The sequence below is a fragment of the Hyalella azteca genome, unplaced genomic scaffold (assembly GCF_000764305.2).
Source record: "Hyalella azteca isolate HAZT.00-mixed unplaced genomic scaffold, Hazt_2.0.2 contig11585, whole genome shotgun sequence".
Lineage (NCBI taxonomy): Eukaryota > Metazoa > Arthropoda > Malacostraca > Amphipoda > Hyalellidae > Hyalella > Hyalella azteca.
Genome location: NW_025941577.1, coordinates 1 through 21,502, shown reverse-complemented (window position 1 = coordinate 21,502; position 21,502 = coordinate 1). Strand labels below are relative to the sequence as shown.

At 36.5% G+C, this 21,502-nt stretch overlaps 1 protein-coding gene across 1 annotated transcript; it reads left to right on the top strand.

The window, feature by feature from the left end:
* The first annotated feature begins 1,858 nt into the window (after nucleotides 1-1,858).
* Nucleotides 1,859-14,333, top strand: LOC108675699. Its single transcript, XM_018163728.2, has 2 exons — nucleotides 1,859-2,149; nucleotides 10,981-14,333. The coding sequence occupies exon 2, from the start codon at nucleotides 11,051-11,053 to the stop codon at nucleotides 13,814-13,816; it is 2,766 nt and encodes a 921-aa protein (XP_018019217.1). The 5' UTR covers nucleotides 1,859-2,149; nucleotides 10,981-11,050; the 3' UTR covers nucleotides 13,817-14,333.
* Nucleotides 14,334-21,502: the final 7,169 nt, after the last annotated feature.

Here is a 21,502-nt window from a genome sequence, read left to right as displayed (position 1 = left end):
ACGATGTAAAAAATTAAAATAATAAAAAATTCATCACAAGATATGTTTCGTTAACCAGAAATTTGAAAGTAAAGAATATATCACAAAAATTCAATATATCTTTACAGAAAAAGTTTTAGAATCCAGCTATTTTTTTTTTTTTTTTTGTAAAGGTTAGATTCATATGTAATCGAATTACGTAAAAAAGGGTGACCCCAAAAAAAGTTGATAAAAGTAAAAGTTTATAATTTGTAAAGTATTAAACGTAGAAACATGAAATAAAAATCACACGAAAGAGTATGTTTCATTAATAATGTATGACAATTCATGTTTCATTATACAAGCCGCGTTTACTCCCACAGTTGTAAACAGTAGCCGCAATTAAAAAAAAATTTTCTGGCTACTGGTTAGGTAAGCTCATTTGTTGACGAATTTCTTTGTGAAAAGGCGTCATGGAATCCATCTTAGTTGACCTCAAGCACTCGGAAGCTCGTTACCATTTAGCATTAACCCCAGAAGTAATTAAAAGATAAATGAAATACCGGGGCTCTCTATAACTCTTTTGTGTCTCTAAAAATGACTTTTTTGCTGATGGGTCTCACACATGACTCATCACTTTCTGAGATCATAGTTCCATTAGAAAACGACTTTGTAAATTAGGATATCGAGCCAAAATAAGATATGGTATATTTATGGAAATGTATAGTGGCAGTTTTTCAGCATCAGTAAGGTGAACAATATACAGGGCATTAAAAAAAACTGCACAGAATTATCAAGTAATAATAAGATAAAAAAAGTATGGTGTCTAAATCTAAATAAATTAAAAAAGGGTATGGCCAGTCATAGAAAATGTTCATTCTTTAATGTTGCAAGTTTCTTTATTTTACTCAATTTGTTGAGATGTAATTTACCCCAAAAATGGCAGTTTTTTCATTAAAATTAATACAGGAGCGATGAATACAAGATTAAAATTGCTCGAGAAAGGCAAATCATATTGAAGTTTGTCTCCAAATGAACAATGTTTTCTCACTTAAATTCCACATTATAAACATAAACAATTTATTTTCTGTGCCTAGCTGGCATCGATATAATCTATAAACTACGGTACTAAAATTGAGCTCGTAATAACTTCACACAGAGATTAACCGCAGAATGTCACTTCGTTTAGTCCGATAATTATCTTCTAAATCCTTCATAAATTAACAAGAATCTTCCACAGAAATTCGTAAACAAACGCAGTCAAGTAAATACCTGTTTCTTGTAGCTGCTTCTTTCGAAGCCATACTTCGTACCACATTGTGAATTTTGTCCGAATTATCGGCGGCCGTTGCATGGCTGGATGTAAATAAATCTAAGATTTTAGTATGATACTCAAATGAGCAAAACTCGTCATGGATTACCAGGATTTCCAGGCATTTAGGGATAATTCGAGACGGTATCGGGAGAGCTGGAGAGCCCACCCAGCCACCGTACCCAAGTCGTGCTAAGGTGCAGGTCAAGTCTAACATGCTCTTCTATACCTATTCTTCTAAATTAACTTTTGTTGACCGTTAAATAAATTATTCTTGTCTCAATTGATTTAGCTTTCTATGTATGAGAAAACATTTTGTTTATAAATCACTCTATGTGTTTATGTTCATGGTATAATAATAATAATTTTTTTTTAATGATGAAAGTCTTATTCGAATTATTTTACTCAATTATATATAATTACAATTATTTATTGTAATAGAGATATATGTTCAAAATTGAGGTAACACTCGAATTGTGTTCGGAAATCTCAGCAGATCGTTAGTATGACAGCTTGGTGAGATTTTCAGGTCTGGCGACAGAGATAAATAGGAGTGCGGGGCAGCGAGTTGCCAGTCACATTCTGAAGCTCGGCGAGCGAGGGTGTCACGCTCGCTGCTCCTGAACCTCCACTGACGCGGTGTTGTTCCACAAGAACTTTACGGCTTCGTCGAGTGAACTTACCTGCAAAAACAAGGCTCAACTTTGATTTGTTGAATCAATTACTTGTTTATTGAAAGAGCGTCGAGACATAACTGTTGAATTCTTAGTTGAAATATAAAGAGAAGACTTTCTCTAACTGGTGATTTGGAAACAGATTTGTGCTAGGAAATTGCAGTTGTTACTGAAGATCGTCCGTCAAAAAAAAAACTTATTGAAGGTAAGTTCATTTATGATTAAATCTCCTTGCATCTCTCAAATATTAAATTTCATATTCTGCATTAAATTCTGTGCATTTAAGACGGTTGATTGGGCATAATTACCTAATTTAAATTTTGATCACTTCTAATTTTTTATGGAGATCATTCTCAGTGCACCGAAGCTTGAATTATTCACCTTGTAAAAGTGAACTATTTACACTATCAGCTGCTCCTGTATTCTATAAGCTAATAATAATAAGCATTACAATTTCCGCCTTAAATAGTCTGCATAGAACTGCGATCATATCTATTTATTGCGGAGGTCTGCGGCGATATTTATTGATGCCTTCACAACACGAATATTTTTTAGTATAATTCTGATATATCGTACCAGCAGTTTAACTGCATGAAATAAACATGCTTTGTTACCTTTCGAGAAATCATATTAATGAATATGAATCATGAATTTTTATCTTTGACAGAAATAAATAAGAAAACAGAATAACTTTATTTGATATAATAAAATCTTCTATAAGGGGCTTAGGCAGAAGAATTTTCACATGAACATGAAGGCAAGTCTCTGTCTGCCAATTGATGTCATAAAATGTACCATAAACTGACATCGGCCATAACAAATTCTTCATAAATCAATTGGCTGCACTTAGGGTAAATCCATTGCTGAAGCCAGACAACAAAAAAAATATAAGAAAAGATCTCTCTGTTTAATTAACTAATTTAATAATTTAAACGTTTTTCGAGTCTTCACTATACATGTCGCTTTGAAATTTTGTCCCGTCAGTTGACTTCTAATTAAAGCTCTTTAATTTTTGTAACTTCTTCAACAATTTTTTCATGTTTTTTACGTCAACAAAACAGTACACAAAGTGCACTTACTTTTATTTTACTCGTTCATAAGTTAAAAAAATCTTGAATTTCTAAAATTCGGGATAGTGAAGTTGAAGCGAAACCTCGTATTTTCACCTCCGCATGCTGCTTGAGAAACGATTACGTTAAATTGGTCACAGTCGTGTGGTGGCGTTCTCCCTGGTCGTTTTCCCATCACTGGAGTAAGTGGAGTTTATCAACAGCGGCATATCATAACGAAAAAGTGCCATGCCGCTTGTTAATTTCTTACTGAATGCTATAGCAGTCAAAAATTTTTAGGAAAAGGAAAAATTTATATGAACGCTATTTTCTACCCTTTTCGCAATTCTGGGCAGTAAGAAAGTTTAAATTTAGAATTTCCTAAACCTAAGTTTAAAATATAATCAACTTGAACCATAGAAACTCAATTAACAAATTGCGAATAAAATATTTTTCTTAAAATATAATTCAAATATATGTGCAGTTGTCACGAACACGTTAAATGTAAAACGCTCTATCCCATTAACATCAATGTCATCCATTCAGATCATTAATAATTAGTTCTTTTTCTACATTGCTAATATTTGATATGATTTCTTATAAATATAATTGATTGCCCGCACAAACTTTCATTTTCTACTGAGAGTATATAATCTTTTATGCAGCGCTTTATCCTATAGACCAGCCTACACAGAAAGAAATTTAAATAATAATATATATGAATATTACCACCTACTTACATACGGTGCAACCTTAATTAAAGTCAATAAAACTTCAATTGAAACAAGTGCGAATCTTTTGTTAATTGACGCATTATTCTGAAGAAGGCGTCGGAAAGAAATACATAAAATATTTAAATTATTGTTGAGGAAATGTTATTTTTTATCATTTATCTTCTACAGAATTATATACGGAGAACTTTCTAATGAACTGATCGTTTCGGTGCCACCTTGATGGTGAATGCGAAATAACGAAGTCATAATTGAAAAAGTCGATAAATTTACCGTCAATCGCATTAACTGCAAGCCACTTGCTAATTAAATTCTAATCTCAATGCCGTCGTGGATGAGAACATAAATTCCCGGATTTTCAATGAAAAAAGTTGGCATAGTTTATCGTGCTAGTATCGGGGAAAAAAGTGTAGACTTTTTTTTTCATATAATGAATGTCAATATTTACATACTAGTAGACATACGCTGGACAACTTTCTATCTTAAATTGTAATAGGCTGAATAAAATTCTGTTCGTAAGTAGAATTTTTATTTTTTCAAGTACAACTTGAACTTGATAAGTGATTAATATCTTTAAATATACAGATTTTCTATTTCTTTCGACTGAGAAGACTTTTCTCACTTTTCTTCGGGTCTTTATGCCCATCATATGTCGTTTTTGACATATTCCATTTTCTTAATTTTTAAGTGATGACAGGAAGTTCCATCATTTTCAAGCTCTTTTCAATGAATTTCACTAAGTCCTAAATAGATCAAAGTACAACAGATTGGTGCCGGTCTCGATGATCTCACTATATTCTTAGGTGCGCGTGAGCTAAGAAGACTCGTTCATTGTTATCTAGAGACATTTTCAATTAATTTTGAATTGCGTCAAGTTTGGAACTGTTCTCCGCACTGTGCTCTTCTTGACCATCTATTTCTCCCGATTGTTTACCGCTCTTAAACTGTCACCGAAAACCATCACTAAAATGTTATAAACACTCGTCGTGACCGTCAATCTTCTCCGATTGATGCCAGGCTCTAAAATCGTCCGGAAAAACCATTACTGAAACGTTACTAACAAGATCCCATTCATGGGAGTCTGTGGATGACAAAAGCTTCAGTTTCTTTGTTGACATTTGACCGCGGAACGTGACTAAACGTGCCTTGGCGTGCTTATATCGAGCGATCTTTACGCGCAGGCAGGCGCATCTTGAGGCATTGAAACCTAATCCGCATTTATTGCTCACTAATATGTATTTATAAGCACATAATCCTGCCTAAGCTGTCTCGATTAAGACGGACGGAAGGAGCGACATGGCCTGCCGCGACTGATCATCCTTGAGCGTGATAGCCATCTAGATGACTTATTGAACTAAATGAAAAAAAATACACCTCAAGATATTTTTTAAAGAAGAGTATCACTGGGAACTGTAGGGACCTCCAAACTCAAATAATGAAAGGTCATTCAGTGTAATGATGAAAGGCCATTCAGTGTAATGATGAAAGGCCATTCAGTGTAATGATGAAAGGTCATTCAGTGTAACGATGAAAGGTCATAAAGTGTAATGATGAAAGGTCATTCAGTGTAATGATGAAAGGCCATTCAGTGTAACGTGTAATTAATTCCTTCGATGATCTCAGGACTTTGATCGTATACTGAATTTTAAAGATATTGGGTATTATATAAAGCCATTTACTGCACCGTATCCCATTTCTTGCCAGGTTTTGGTCAATAAATCACCACCTACCCAGCGGCATCTTATACGATTAAATTAAAGCATATTCAGAGGAAAGACTTTATTTTGAGATATTGATTATGAAAGTTCAATAAAAAATAATACTCACAGAAATATTGCGCATTATTGCTAAGAAGTCTAAGATATTTTTGAGTATGCGGAGTACAACAGAAAATATATTTATTTAAAACTAATATCAACACCGCAATTGCCGCTTTGATATTCATATGAATCTTTCAATCTTCAAATATTCGACTTAATTAAAAGCTTTGAAATTTATCAGCTTGTGCACACTGAAAAAAATAACTAATGCTCTCTTCAAATAATGATGCACTTTTTGCGTTTGTACGAGTCATTTTGATCTTACTCACTGCTATTTGGTTAAAGCCTCACTCATTTCTGTGAGTGATGTGACTTTTGAAGCAATCTTTGAAATGCCGAGTCTTGACGATGTACCCTGGAGGGGGCACCGCCCCCCACAGCGGGGGGGCGGTGCCCCCCACGGCAGGGCCCCCCACGGCGGGATAGTTAGAGCGACGCAGGGGGCCGTGGACGGTTAACAGCTACAATGTTAACCTGGATCAGTGGCCGTAGTCCCAGCACTCGGACAAACTGATGGATCATATTGTCCAAATAGTGAGCCAAATTCCTCACGTAGCACTGATACACCCCTTTCACCGCGCCAAAAGTGGGATAACGTGGGATAACCACATAAAGCAAAAGGTGCATCGCTATTTGGCCATAGTTTCTCTCAGTTTTCTGAGCGAGAAATCACCAGAATATCGCGAGACAATCCAAGCTGCAAGAAATCGACGGCAAGAATATTGCCAATCGCGGAAATAGAATCAGAATTAAAAAATCCCGCAGAACTTTCGGTTATCAAAGTACCTGGTCTGTCTCTCTGGTATCCTGGTCAGGGGTCTGTCTCCCTGGTACCCTGGTCAGGGGTCTGTGTCTCTGGTATCCTGGTCAGGGGTCTGTGTCTCTGGTATCCTTGTATCCTGGTCAGGGGTCTGTCTCTCTGGTATCCTGGTCAGGGGTCTGTCTCTCTGGTATCCTGGTCAGGGGTCTGTCTCTCTGGTATCCTGGTCGTCATTTGAACGCGACTCCTAAACCGCACGTGGGAATCTCTGACGTCTCTCCACATTCATAAAAATAAGTGTGTCATATAGGCCAATAATGACCCACTTTCTTACGCACGGCACGAGCAAAGAGGTAGGACAGAATTGGTCTGGCTCTCTTGCCTGCCCAAACCGTGCCTATAGGACCAGCACATGGGCCCAAAGTGCTTCACCACTTCAATAAAGTCCCACTTATTTTTCTGAGTGTGCGGGCACCACAACACGACGATATACGACACTCGCGGTGTGGGAGACTGGGGACGGGCTCACTCAACTCGGTAGATTCAGTTTCTTTTATTTGCGTTATATTTTCATAATAAAATATAAACTACACCAGGTAGAAATAAGTTAGTTATTTTGAGTCTCTGGATCTTAAAATATCAGATAATTAACGGAAAAATTAGGGATATTTGTTGCTGGAAGCTTGCCTGATAAATTGTTATTTGTTAAGATGGTATAGAACTAGAAAAGTTTAACGAACATACATCCTATCAAAAAATGTTGCTAATGTAAATCAATTGTATTCGCGTTATCCAAAACTTCTTCCGTACAAATAATGCATTTCACATCGAGAAAAGCATCGCACTAATTTAATATGAATGACAAAAGCCCATTTATTGATTTTTAGTTTGTTCGACAATATAAAAATGAATGACCGTTGTAAAATCAGGACTTAATTTAACGCGCGATTTAATGCGCTTTACTGACGCTTTAATGCTACTTCTACGTTATTGTTAACGTTAGAAGTGCAGACTGAGAGAATTCCATTCATACTCTGTGGTACAGACGCGCGACCGCGAGAGCTGCCATGTAACCTCGGCCTCCAAACCGACTTTTTTTCATTGAATAATAATGAACGAATGTAGTGGAGAATTGTGAGAACGAGAGAAAAGTGAGCACGGTGAATAACGATAATTATATAGACTGAGACTTAGTACGCATGATGATATATGATTTGAAAAATAACGATAATACAGACTGGACAGAGTGCGCATATTGATGTATGATAATGATTGGAGAAATAATGCGTATTAAAAAGGTAAAAACAGAGTGCTCATGGTGATGCATGTTTGAAGAAATAACGGTGATATAGTGATATACATAGTACCGCGTAGTATGAATTATCTGACTAATAACAATAATAGGGGCTTGTATAGAGTGCTAATAGTGATGCATAATATGAGAAATTATGAATATAAGCGTTTAGAAACTGTGAGCATAGTGATGAATGTTCGATATAATGTTTAAAGCTTTACTTGTATGTTTAAATGAATGCGCAATGACTCAGTGATTAATAGAAAATCATTTTCATAATATATTCTCAGCCTTCCTTACCATCAGATATTTCTGATTTTTTAGCTCACTAAAAGCTTTCACTGTAACGCCGTATCCTGGCTCAGTTCAACGGTTGATAACTTATCACGCGGGCGGAATTGTATTGACGTAAAAACCATTAAAGTTCTCAAACGAGAATTTCAAGGAAGTTTAGAGACTTTTTAAGCGATGTAAAATGAGTCCTAAATTTGGAATATGAATCTCTAAAAGATCTAAGGAAAAGTTATAAATTTGAATCTGAGAGGGCGAAAAGTTTACCAAAGCTGCAGCTACATAGTCTGAAAAAGAACCATTTGCGAGCGATTTAAATTTAAAAAATAGCAGGGGGAGGTTATTTTACGATCAATGTCACGCTGAATGCGAACTTAAGATTAAACGACCACTTAGTTAATTTCAAGTATCATAAAATATTGTTATGAAATTGAAAAACAATGGACGGATATTTTCCAATTTGCTGGGATACGTTTACAGTTTTAAAGTACCATATAGAAAAAGTCAATTTCAAGCATCATGAAACCTTGATATAAATATTACAAGTTACCGATGGATATTTGTTAATAGAGAGGTTTCCGATCACAGTTTGAAAGGACAATAATGATAAATGAAAATTGGTCTGACGAACGAGCTCCCTAAAGAGGGAAGGACGAGGGTGTGGTGGGGACCCAGAACAATTCTTACGTTCAGAGCCTCATTAATCTTTCTCTACATTTAGAGAAATGTTAGTGGGAGCGCGTTGAGCTTTTTGCGGTTCTCCAACAGAGCCGCGAGCTTTAGTATCCAGAATCCCACACTCAGGTAAATAAGTGGAACTTTGTCCAGATAACGATGCATATTTTGCACGTGGGTGGGTTATATTAACCCAGTTTAGACCGGGATAGAGGCGTATCAGTGCTACGTCCACTCGCTACTTGTGCCGAAAGTAAGAAGTTGTGTCACTATTCATGACTTATGATCCAATTATTTTTTTGAGTGCGTGGAAATATATTACAGGGGGTAGGTATTAGGCTGGCTGGTCATACGAGTTCAGGATTATTTAACACTGTGAATTATTATCATTATAAATTGTGTGGAGCGAAGTGTTTGGACATTTGAACAACGTTAAAAATATTTATATTGAAATCTGAGAATAGTTTTAAATTAAAAAAATTAAGAGCAAATTATATGACCTGATCTTCATTCCCACAAAATTATTCGGTTATGTTAAAATATTACATTGAATTATGGTGCGAAACTAACATATTAAATCTTAGGGTATTTCCGAAAGTAGAATCGTATTTCGAAGCCTTTCAATAATCTAATATACCGGAGAAACTTTCATACTGAAAAAGATATAGCGAAATACTTGAGCGTGTTTCACCTCATTTTGAGTCTCACACCTCCAGTTCACAATATTCCATCTGGCACATCGGCGGCATTTCGGCGGCCAAACTTACCACGGCCATAATTTTTATTCTTCACATGATTAATGAATGCGGTTTCCAGATCGCTTCCCTAATGCATTCTCTGAAGCCACAGAATATCCCCGACAAATTATTACGAGGAGTTACCTGAACTATTTTATTCTGTACATAATATGGTGGAATCGTGTAACGTTCAATCATTTCGCGGAATTATATACAAAAAATGTAAAAAATTAACATTTTCCTATTTAAATGAGGAAATAAATGAGATTCGCTCTGCGCGTTTCTTATAGCTCCACTATAGAGATTTAAATAAATTTCACTACATTTTAAATCAAGTACTCATTTTTTCAACGTTTAGACGAAAATATTATAGATATTTGATAATTTTGTTGGCTGAATAATTGTTAATCATGAAAATCTAAAAATTTAATGAAAATAAATTGTAAGATACACTGCGTGAATTTTTATGATGAAAATAGTGTTTAACTAACTCTTTGAAATATATGATCATTTGGAGGGAATTATTTGTTTAGTCTTTGCATTTTATCGCTGGCAAAAAAAAAAACACCTTCGAGTCATCACAGAAACAACACAGCTTCTCGACTGAATTCTCGTCATCTATAGCAAGAAAAAATGCAGTAATTCTATTGCCGTCAAATCATCTATAGAGGGGAAAAACGATCTCCGTAACGGCCGCTCATTTGTGCGATTAAAGCTGCGCTCACAGCAATTGAGTTCACGAGGTGTTGGTGTGAGCTCGGCAGCAATTAATGTTTCTCACTCTAGAATTAATGTTACACGCCAGGCTCCTTGCTCATCTTTTTGCCGATTGAAGCCACAGTTTCGCTCCAAAATAAATGATAAACACGGCAGGTCTCCCATAACTTCTCCCAACTTTCTAATTACTGAGCAAAATTAATTAAACTTTCGATGAATTTTGCCGAGGAGCCTCCAGATTCACGACGCAACTTACCCGACCACCTTTGGAACTTGCCAACACTCGCGCTTCGGCGCTGCAAACTTAGTCCCAGAATTACGATCGCTACGTTACGACAGCAAATTGTACCTGATTGTTTATGGGTCGTGAGGCTGAGTCAATGGAGAGAAAAATCTCATTTTACAACCCCTTTCATGCGCCGGGAACGGCGCCCTCTTTCCATAACTTGAAAATGCAAACTCGCTCAACGCTTTGCCTTCCCGGAGACTGAGGTGATGAAGAGACGTATCAGTGATACGGCGTGTGTATGCGTTCGCCTTGAAGAATTTTTTTTACGGAAAAATGGACTTGGGGACTTTAAGTTTTAACTCGGATTTATTCTGAAAATTTCGTCCCTGATGACCGAGATAAGCTCCAAAACGGCACGATGTCTCCGAATTTAGGAGGCACGAATTTTTATGCATGCGGTGGTTTTTATGATGTCTGGGTGCTGGAAATATAGAGTCGTATTCAGTTTTACGGTCTGTTTAATTTCTTGAAAATAAAATTTAAATTCACAATATCTGACTGTATCTCACGGGCTGGATCATAATTTTCAGCCATAAGTATTTCAGAATACGATAAGTTGTTCTATCGTATTTAACAAAATACGTATCAGAATTTTTAAACTGAATATCGTCCCCAATTATTCTTATTTTCTATATGCATTGTGCTTAATTAACTCCTTTTCATTTTCTTGCAGATTTTTCGAGTCGGTCTGAAGGAAGCCGAGAACGAAGACGAATCCTTCTTTGGGATCATCCATCAAGAAAATGGCATCGAGTGCTCGTGTTTTTTCTTGTCTGTCAATACTCCTGCTGCTAGCCTCATCAACATCACAGCAATATTCAATAGACGCAGCAGACAGGATCTATAAATTCTATGATGATTCATCAATCAAAATGAATTCTGATCGCAATCTCATATCAATGGGAAGAAGTTACGGATCCACTCTCGGCGAATTTCAAAAAGTTTCCCGAAGAAATGTAAGAGAGAAAGACATCGCGGCAATTTTTAGAGGTGTTGCTTACGGAATTACTGAATCTTCAGTCATATCTAAACTCCCTGAGACCACCACGGCTACAACCACAACCACCTCTACCACGACTTCCACGGTAGTACCAGTTTACAAGACGTCTACCAGGCTGCAAATGATAGAAAAGTTACATGAAAATGAAAATTCAGTAGAAGCTTTTGAATCATCGTTGCCACTACCTGAAGAGGTGGATGGTACATATGGAGATCCTGCAAGAAACGGAATTCTCAACTACTTCATGGAGACCGACAGGAGGAATGAACATGAAGCCCATAATGGTCGCCGCGAATATTACCCATCCGTCATTTCAAGCATCTCTCCTATATCACAAAACGCTCCAACCAAACCAGACAGCTACATCCTATCGAAGACAAACATAGGACAAACAATGCACGTTCACATTTATATGACAGGAATTTTGATGGGACTCATTGTTTTGATTTCACTTGTAAGTTTATGCCGCATTCACACGTGCACTCATCTTATCCCACGTGGCCACTACGTCACGTTACAATTGCTTATTTTACTCGCTGGCTCTTTGCGTTGTATTATTCTCCTTCATGATCCATATGGACTGGAAGGAAAGTTACCCAGAGCTCTCATCTCATTACTTATGAACTCAGTTTCTCCTATTCTCTCGACTGCGTTCGCCCTCATGCTCTTGATCTTGCTGAGAGCTTCCAGGTTCTCTCTGCTTCCGGCTAAATTTCAGTCGCCTCTTGTTCTGGCCGTTGTTACTGGAATACACATAGGAACCAGCGTGCTCATCGATATATCCAACGGAGTCTTGCATTATCCTGATTCTGCTCGTAAACTTGTCACTGGAATCCAGTGTTTCACCATTGGATGGAATATGGTTCTCATTGTTGGATATGTTTGTCTTCTTTATCAATCTTTCATTCGAGTGTCGAAACGAAGGGTGGTGCTACCTCAATACACTTGTGCTGTGATGTGCTTGGCTGTTCTGCTGCAGGCCATTCTCATCGTTTTTTCATTTCATCACATTTTCAGTCGGGAATTTCAAATGAACCAACAAGGAGGCCTCAAAACCTGGTCATGGTGGGTCTTGGTCAGTTTTGAGCGTCTTATCGAAATATTTTTGTGCGCATCGTTGCTTGCCGCGGCAGCAACTCTTACGATCAAACAATCGAATTCCCACACAAATGAGCAGAAAATATTCTCTGTCGGAACTTCATATGAACCATCCAGCAAGTGCAACAAGCTTAATGGTGAGAGTCCAACGCGCGGGAAAAAATTCATAGCATCTAATTATGCACTGGCTTCAACAATGCAGAAGAAAGCGAACACAATGAACGGAAATTTTGTCCATAATTTCAAAGCAACAAATGAAAATACTTACGAGTCGACTGGCGATTTTACCATCCGTTGGAACTTGCCAAAACCGGACGTGTGCTCCCGAGATCAGGAGGGTCCGGTCGATGGCTATTCTCCGAACCTGGCCGAGCAAGAACGTCGTCTGCCTGACCACTCGTCGGCCCACCAAGCCATGCAAGTTAATTCTTCTTCTCTCAACAGCCGGACCCTTCCCCGGCCCCGATACTATTGTGCCCCTGTACCGATAATAGAGACAGATATCCCGGTCGTCAGTCGGGTGGCTACTTATACTCTGAGACCTCAGAAAACTCACAATATTTATTGCGAGATCGAAGACCCAAGTTACGATGTAACTCCGTACTACACTAAATCCATTCCCTCAACTTCCAGTGAGATTTACAGCAGCCCTCATATTTTAGCCTCAAATTATATGCAAGATCAAATCCCCGACCCCCTTTATGAGCTGCCTCAAGTCCACAACTCGGCTGGCATTAATCAAAACTCTGCAACCTTCAAAGATTTTGACAGCAGACAAGCACATGGAGGGCACGCCAGTAACTCTAATGCATCCCATCATTTAATTAATAAAATATCAGGAAATTTGATGCTACCACTCCACAATTCACATAGCAGAGTTTCAAACTGCAATCATTCCCAGAGAAACAGTGCTCTGGATACGTCTCCGGATTCTGCAATCGTTTTAGATTACTCATCTCACTCAGAACTTGAAGAACAAAATGGCTGCATGTCTCGACATTACGTCCAGAAGCAACCTGCTGAACATCAGGCAAATTTGAACAATAGAATAGATTATATGAAAATGAGCACACATTCTTTGAACGATGTTTTCAAGCACAATAGTGGACTCTTGAGTAAACTCGTAGGCAGCAGCAATGCTAATACTGGCTATCAGCCTCTTAATGTAGATGATTCCCAACTCTCTTCTACTGATATCTTGGATGATCTCTATGAACCAGATGATGGAGAGTCCCCTCTTTCTGCTGCAGTTGAATCCCATAAATCAGCTGAGACAGAAGTTACTTCTCCGAGAAAAGCGGCACAGAAGTCCTCAAAAGAGACTGCCAAGGCTTTAAAAGTCTCTGGCGACCCGAGCTCATCGTGCGATGCCGTGGCCATCTCTTGTTCAAGTCCAGTCACGTCTCTGTGAATTTCATCCCTCGCCTAGATTTATAGTATCGAGTTTTGCTGGCGCTTTCAAAAGCTTATCTTTATGATGTCTGTCGTGCGTCCAGTTTGCTTTATTTCAAGCGAGGAGCGGGTAAAGACCACTCACCAGGTAAAAATGTCGTTAGCTTAGGTTTCAGTTAGGGTTTGAGTTACGGAAACTAGATTGTTTCGGCGATAGCAGAGGTGAGAGCGGCTCAGGCTAGTGAACTTGACTGAATTGTGCCAATTTACTAAAATTGTCGAGGGTTTCGGAATTTTTTTAAGGTAAAGTTTCAGAAGATTCTATTGTGTCCAATGTTTACTTTGGTGTCACGAGCAACGTGGTGCTTTTATCGTTCACTTTAGCGATGCTGCAAGACTCATGTTGGAATATTTTTGAAAAATTGACTCCGAAACATGAGTTGGCTTTCGTTAAACCTGCCATAGTTGAATTTTAGTATCACATTCTATATCATGAAAAAATTGACGATGATTCTTTCAAGCTTCATTAAAAATTTAAAAAAATTCATTTTTCATCGATTTAAATTTCAATTAGTATGATGAATACTCTATCAAATGTTTTAGCGAGAAGTATAAATAAAAACCTTAGTCCAGTTAACTCTAGTAATTTCTTAAATCAAAATTAATTATTGAGTACCCATCGATTTGACGAATTTAAAATAACTTCGACTTTTTCAAAAAATATTTTTATGATGGAGCTTATATAAGGATATATATATGAGCTTATATGAGGGATATAATTATAATTCATATACTCATTAGAGGAACTGAACGGTTCAATGCACAGTTCATTATTATTATTAGGATTATTATTTCAATATTATTATTTTGTCAAGACAGGTAATCTTGATTCCCTGTCACAGCCTTGAATTAAATTACGAGTTCTGAATTATTCTCGTTAGCCCAGAATTAATTCCTTAGATAATTTGTGGCGTGGTTGAAAAATATAATATTTCGATGTTCTCGATCGACTAAATTTGAAGAGTAGTGCCTGTGATAACATTTATTGTAATATTTTGTGTATATAAAAGATATGATGTAATAGATTTAGAAAAGAGACTAGGAATATCTTCAGCAACTAGAAATAATGTAGAGACACAATCATTGCAGCACGCTTGGAGCATCAATAACTATGGTTGTTCGATTCTTGTTACCGTCTTTCTACCGATTGTTCTTGAGACGCAAGAACCTGTTTGTTATGATGCAAATATTAATGGACTCGCTTATTAATTAAATGAGTATTGTTATGATGTTTAATGTTATCTACACTGTAGGTTGTGATTGCTCGACCAATTCGTGGATCTTGTTCCTAGATATTTTTGTGAACGCTGGTGGTAAACTTTTAATTGCACTGTTGAGCTCAAAATTTCTGCTGTATTAGGTCAAATGGAAGGCATTTCGGTATTATCGTTTAAAATTATTTATTAAGAATTCATTAACACATCGATTCACTGTTCGGGGATCCCAATTAATAACGATCCAGAAATTATTGCAATCTTTCACAATAATATTAGAAAAAATGTGTGTCTATAGATCAACATCCAAATTGGATCAGTGAACTAAATAAATTGCGCTAATATTTAGCTTTATACATCACGTGTGTAGAAGGATATTGTGTACAGTAGAGGTTTGGTAGAATAATAGATTGTTTTATATATTTGAGACGACTGCTCTGAATATCTAGTCGCTTTCTTGAATAAAAAAGTTAAAAATAAATCTTTTTCATGAGTTTAATTCCCCAGCTGAATTTAGAACATGTAAACTGGCGACTCAGTCAGTCGCGTTGCACTAAGAAAGATGAATGGTCACATTGTCCGAATAGTAACACACTTATTTACCCAAAGCGCGAGCAGGGACGGACTTAACACAGAAGTCTTTTTACCGGGCCAAACTGGGTCAGAAATTCCTTTTGCTGAGCCAAAATGGGTCAGGAGGATCAAAACAAGGGCAAAAATTGCATCGTTATTAAGGCGAAGCCCCACTCATTTCTCTGAGTTAGCTAACGATATTTACCTCAATTAACCAATTAGCATATTTTCTACGGATTATAGATAAAAGAATGCCTCTAATGAATTTTTGCGTGACAGCCAAAACCTTAGAAACATGACGCTATAAAAGCGATGGAAAATATCGCGGTAACTGAGTTCAGGACAATTGTTCAATTCAGTGTATCATCAGGTTAAAAAAATATTCAGTGGCCATCGACTAAAAATTAATTACAAAATCGGAAAATGGACATCTAATCACAATCAGAGTTTGAATCTGAAACCTAAAGCAATCCTCGGATATTGAACAATTGGACTCACTAGCGCAAAATAGTTTCTGAATGTATAGAAACAGGAAAATCTGTGCCGGACACTAAGTTGATCATGTATTCACGAGTTTCAGCATTTTATCCAGTTATGATTCATTCTATTTTTGCTAATAGTCACAATTTGCTTAAGTGACAATGAAATTCACTTGAAAATATCGTCTTCTTCGGAATATTTTGTGATTAATTGAGTATACGTTATATGAGTTTCCGCCTGATTTTTTTCTTCGATCAGAAAACTTTAATTGTTCATTAAGAGCTCATTCAGGTCTATGCTCAGAAAAATGAGAGACTCAAACAGTTCAAATAAAATAGTGACACACTTCCCAGCACTTAGCACTGGTACACCGTAATGCCCGGCCAAAACTGCTCAAGATGACACACACTGCCACACAGGAGCAAAAAGTGCATAGGTATGATAGTTCTTATGGACAAATGATCTCACATTTCTCTGAGTGTACGGAAACTTGGGTTAAATCAACTCATCTAACCACGAACACGAGTCGGAAGTAAGAAGTGTTCATTAGGACAGTCGGTCCCATTTTAGGTAGGACACACTCGATACAGGAAATAAAAGTAGCTCATTCGTAAAAAGTTTATTATATATGTTTGAGATTTCCGTATTTTATATATTAATACAGCTAGAATATATATAACTTAGGTTTCCTATTAATGCAGCTTGTAATTTGTATCATTATCTTAATTATTTTAATATTATTTGTTATTCATGACACCATGTATACATTTGTAAAAAATTTATTTCAGTTTGCGCAGTAAGAATAATTTCTTGAACATTTTCTACTAATCTTTTTGGACGTTTTCTAAGATCTATCTCCATAGGTAAACTATTTTATTCACTCATTCTATGATTTTGGCATCATTTGAAAAGTTTCTTCAATAACTGTAGCCACCATACTACCTTGCCAGTGCAAAATGCTACATTGCATCCATACCACATTGCATTCATACAACATTGCATTCATACCACATTGCATCCATACCACATTGCAACCATACCACATTGCAATTTGCATTCATACCACATTGCATTCAAACCACATTGCATCCATACCACATTGCATCCAAACCACATTGCATCCAAACCACATTGCAACCATACCACATTGCAACCATACCACATTGCAACCATACCACATTGCAACCATACCACATTGCAACCATACCACATTGCAACCATACCACATTGCATTCAAACCACATTGCAATCATACCACATTGCATCCAAACCACATTGCATCCATACCACATTGCATCCATACCATATATATTGCAACCATACCACATTGCATCCATACCACATTGCAACCATACCACATTGCATCCCGACCACATTGCATCCATACCACATTGCATCCATACCACATTGCATCCATTCCATATTGCATCCATACCACATTGCATCCATACCACATTGCATCCATACCACATTGCATCCATACCACATTGCATCCATTCCACATTGCATCCATACCACATTGCATCCATTCCACATTGCCTCCATACCACATTACTGCTATTTATTCATTGAAATATGCCTGCCAGGCGACAAAAACTTTCAGTCTGGCATAGCGCAGCCTGAAATTAAAACCATCATATTCATCCAATTGGACAAATGAGCTTCAAATGTAAACAAAACTCGCCCTTAGTGAAGGAGAGTAATATGTGCAGCTAGACGAGTCAACAAATATTAAACATTTATTATTTACGGTTTACTTAAAAAATTACAGGCGGCCAGTAGATGATATCAAGTTTTCTTTAGATTTAGATTCGATTAAGCGATTCTGAGAATTTGATGTATTTAGAGACAAGAAAAAATTGTTTGGGTTTAATTTAGAAATGTTTTAGACTAATTTTTTTCGCTGGAAGAGAATGAAATCTTTAAAATACTCCTCACCATGTGTAAAACTGTTTTTTTTTTTGTCCCGACAGTAATCCAATCAATTCCGACAATAAATATTCAAAATTCTTTTCGTTCATTTATTTTTGTATTACTTGTTGTAATTCACAATAGTCAGTAGAGGGCCAGAAGTGCATTAAGCAGTATTTTTAAACTACGCAAAGCAAAACAATAAAAACGGAAATAAATATTAATTTGGCTTGCGTTATGCTTCATCTTTTCCATAAGTTAAGCAGCAAAATGGTTGTGCTATGGAAGTCTTGAGTCTTTTTGGCTTCAGAAATGCTCTTAAGAAGTTTGAAGTTCGGGAAAATCGTTAAGTCGTCATGATTGTTGAATCATTCTCAAAAAGTTTACCGAATACAACATTTCCGGCTGTCCAGTCTTATTTTTGTTCTGCAAAAGAGTGCAAACAAGTAACATTCTAGTTCCTAGAATTTTATGCAATGCATCTCTCAATTTCCTCGCCTTCAAATAAATCTTTCCTTTTCGCAAAACCTGAATTTAATTTAAACTACATGACTTTTTTCGAATGTCAAATATCAGCACGGTGCTCTTCAAATTAAGAACACTCGAGATTTTCTGTCAAAAAGTTAGTGAGTCATCGAACTTTTGTTTCAGGTGTCTTAGAGGTCATTAGTGTTTAAACTTTCGTCAACTTGTTAAGTTTTTTATGCACTGGAGTTCGTTTCTAACTTGTATTTTATAGTTGTTTTTTATCGTCTTAACGATTTGTGAACGATTTAATCTGACGTTGTCAAGTAATCGCATTGTTCTCTTATTTTTCAGTCAGTAATCTAATCAAATTCTTAAATGAATGTCAAATAGCGTCATGGAAACTGTTATTAGACATAAATATTCAAGAATTACATTTAAATACATTTGAGAAATCATTTTTCGAAGGTAATAAATATTGTTCAAAAAATAAAAAATGTTATTTCAAATTACGCTTGAAACGAAAGTTTCCAGAGATAATATTTCATCGATACTATTATGGCGTATCATTGCGTATTATAATGACGTATTAATTCGCTTGCCATTATTTATGTATAATTTCTGATTGAAAAATGTCAAATCATGATATATCAAGATATTATCATATCGTTCAAGATTCGTGAGAAGAATATTGGTTCGATGCATTTTCCATGATAATTCTAAAAGTTTTACGTTTTACGGATAAATAATTCTGATAGTCTGCGAATCAATGCAATAGATAGATACGTGGACAATTGTAAAGATTGCTGATTGATTGAGTAATCAAAGATTGATAACAGCTATTTATAATAAATATTCCTTCAGTCGAGCATTTTCTAATAAATAGACACATAAAAGATGTATAGATTACATTTTTACTTGTCCTTCAGCCATGAATTTGCGCAGCAAATACATATATGCGAAAAAGGTATAATTTTCCCCCTTGCATATTCCTTCAATCAAACATTCATCAATTCAGACCGATAAAAAATTGGATAAATTGCACTCTACCTCTGCCATACATTTTTCAAAGATTTTATATATAAGTAACGGCTGAAACGCACGTTTACTGTTCCTTCAAACTTTTTTAACTCATATAACTCATAAAAAAATACGTAAATTGCATTTTAACTATTCCTTCTGGTCAAACATCGAATGATTAGACACGCGTGACAAAACGTTTCGACTGCACTTATGTTATTACTTCAAACTTTTTCATTGATTTGACACTTATTCACTTATTCAATTATATTGCTTTTCGACAATTTCTTCAGTTAAATATCTTGCATTGAATGACACGTGAAACAATGTAATGATTGCAACGACCTTCGTTCGCTAAAATTCACAAAGAGCGGCCATGGCTCGACTTCTCGTTAAAACTAATGCCGCTCGAAACGTTCATAATTCATTCAATAATTTGTATGATTTATTTAGGTTTTATCTCTAGCATTATTTATTTTATATCCATATTTTCTATTGTTGTTTTCCGATGTGTTCCGCTGGTGCACTTATATAGGCAGTGCAAGAATAATTATGGTAAGAAATACAGTACATATTTTTCGACGTGGAATATATTTCGATATAAATTTCCATAACAAGCATAATTGCGAGAGGAAAAAAGCCAGAGTAATTGGAAATAAAATTGTTGTAATTATCATTCCTTCCGGGGGTAGTTAATAGGTAATACATAATTATCTTAAATCAGATTGCGAAAATATTGCGTTATAAATATAATCTATATTTAATTATAAATTTGAAAAAGAATCATTATTACCATGTGCAGCGGAAAGCGTTTCATCAAAACATGAGCAGACATCGCGGAGATTCGGGTGCAATATCATTTCCATTTGATGCATTTATATTACTGTTCAGAGATTTAATTTAGCTATGCAGTGTACATATGTAAGATTAATTAAAATAATGCCTTCTTCATTACGACCTCCGGCATCAAGGCCTCCCGTATTTACAACAGCAAATTGAGAGGCTGGGCGCTGTTCTCAAAATTTCCGTAATACATGACTTCTCTGGACGATATTATTGACCGGTTTAAATATTATAAACCTACCTAGATTCTATAAGCCTACTTAGATATTGTAGACCTACCTAGATATCATAGGCCTACCTAGATATTTCAGGCCTACTAAGATATTATAGGCCTACCTAGATATTATAAGCCTACCTTGATATCACAGGCCTACCTGGATATAACAGGCCTACATATAGTTATTATGATCTACGTAGATATTACAGGGCTACTCAGATAATATAAGCCTACCTAGATATTACAGGCCTACTTAGATATTATAGGCCTACCTTAACGAATGACGAACACAACAGAGAGGAGAGCAGGAAATGAAGGCCGCGTTATCGGCGGCCAGCGGACGCCTTTCCATCGTTCCTGAAACTATTGACTTAGAGCAATATAATAAATATTTAGACGGCTCTATAAAACTTTGTACAACTCTTGATGAACAATTTTAGTTTAGGAATAGTAACGTCCAAATAAACACCCATAAGAGATAAAAAGTAATGTTGACAATGTCACTATGCTATATTATTTTTTATTTATCGTTACTATTACACGTATATATATCACTTCCCCCGTCGTTCCTCTTTGGATGTAAATGGACTGATTCTACACTCCGAAAAGTTCGCGGAATAGCGGTACACTTTCACTGTAATATGGGTCATCTTGACCCAGTTTGGCCCGGAAAAAGGACGTATCAATTCAACACTCGGCAAGTGCATGCCTATTTCGACAATATGATACCTACATTTTTATGAGTGGTATCAATATGGTATCGGCAATATCGGCAAATCAGAACCGGCCGACTCTCAGCCGCCAAAAGGCCACCATAAAACAGCCGTTAATTTTCAATAGGGGGCTGCTTCTAGTTATGGTTTGTTGTTTACTGATGGCAATCCGGCTCCCAGCCTGCCGCCCGCCTGCCAAACGCCTGCCG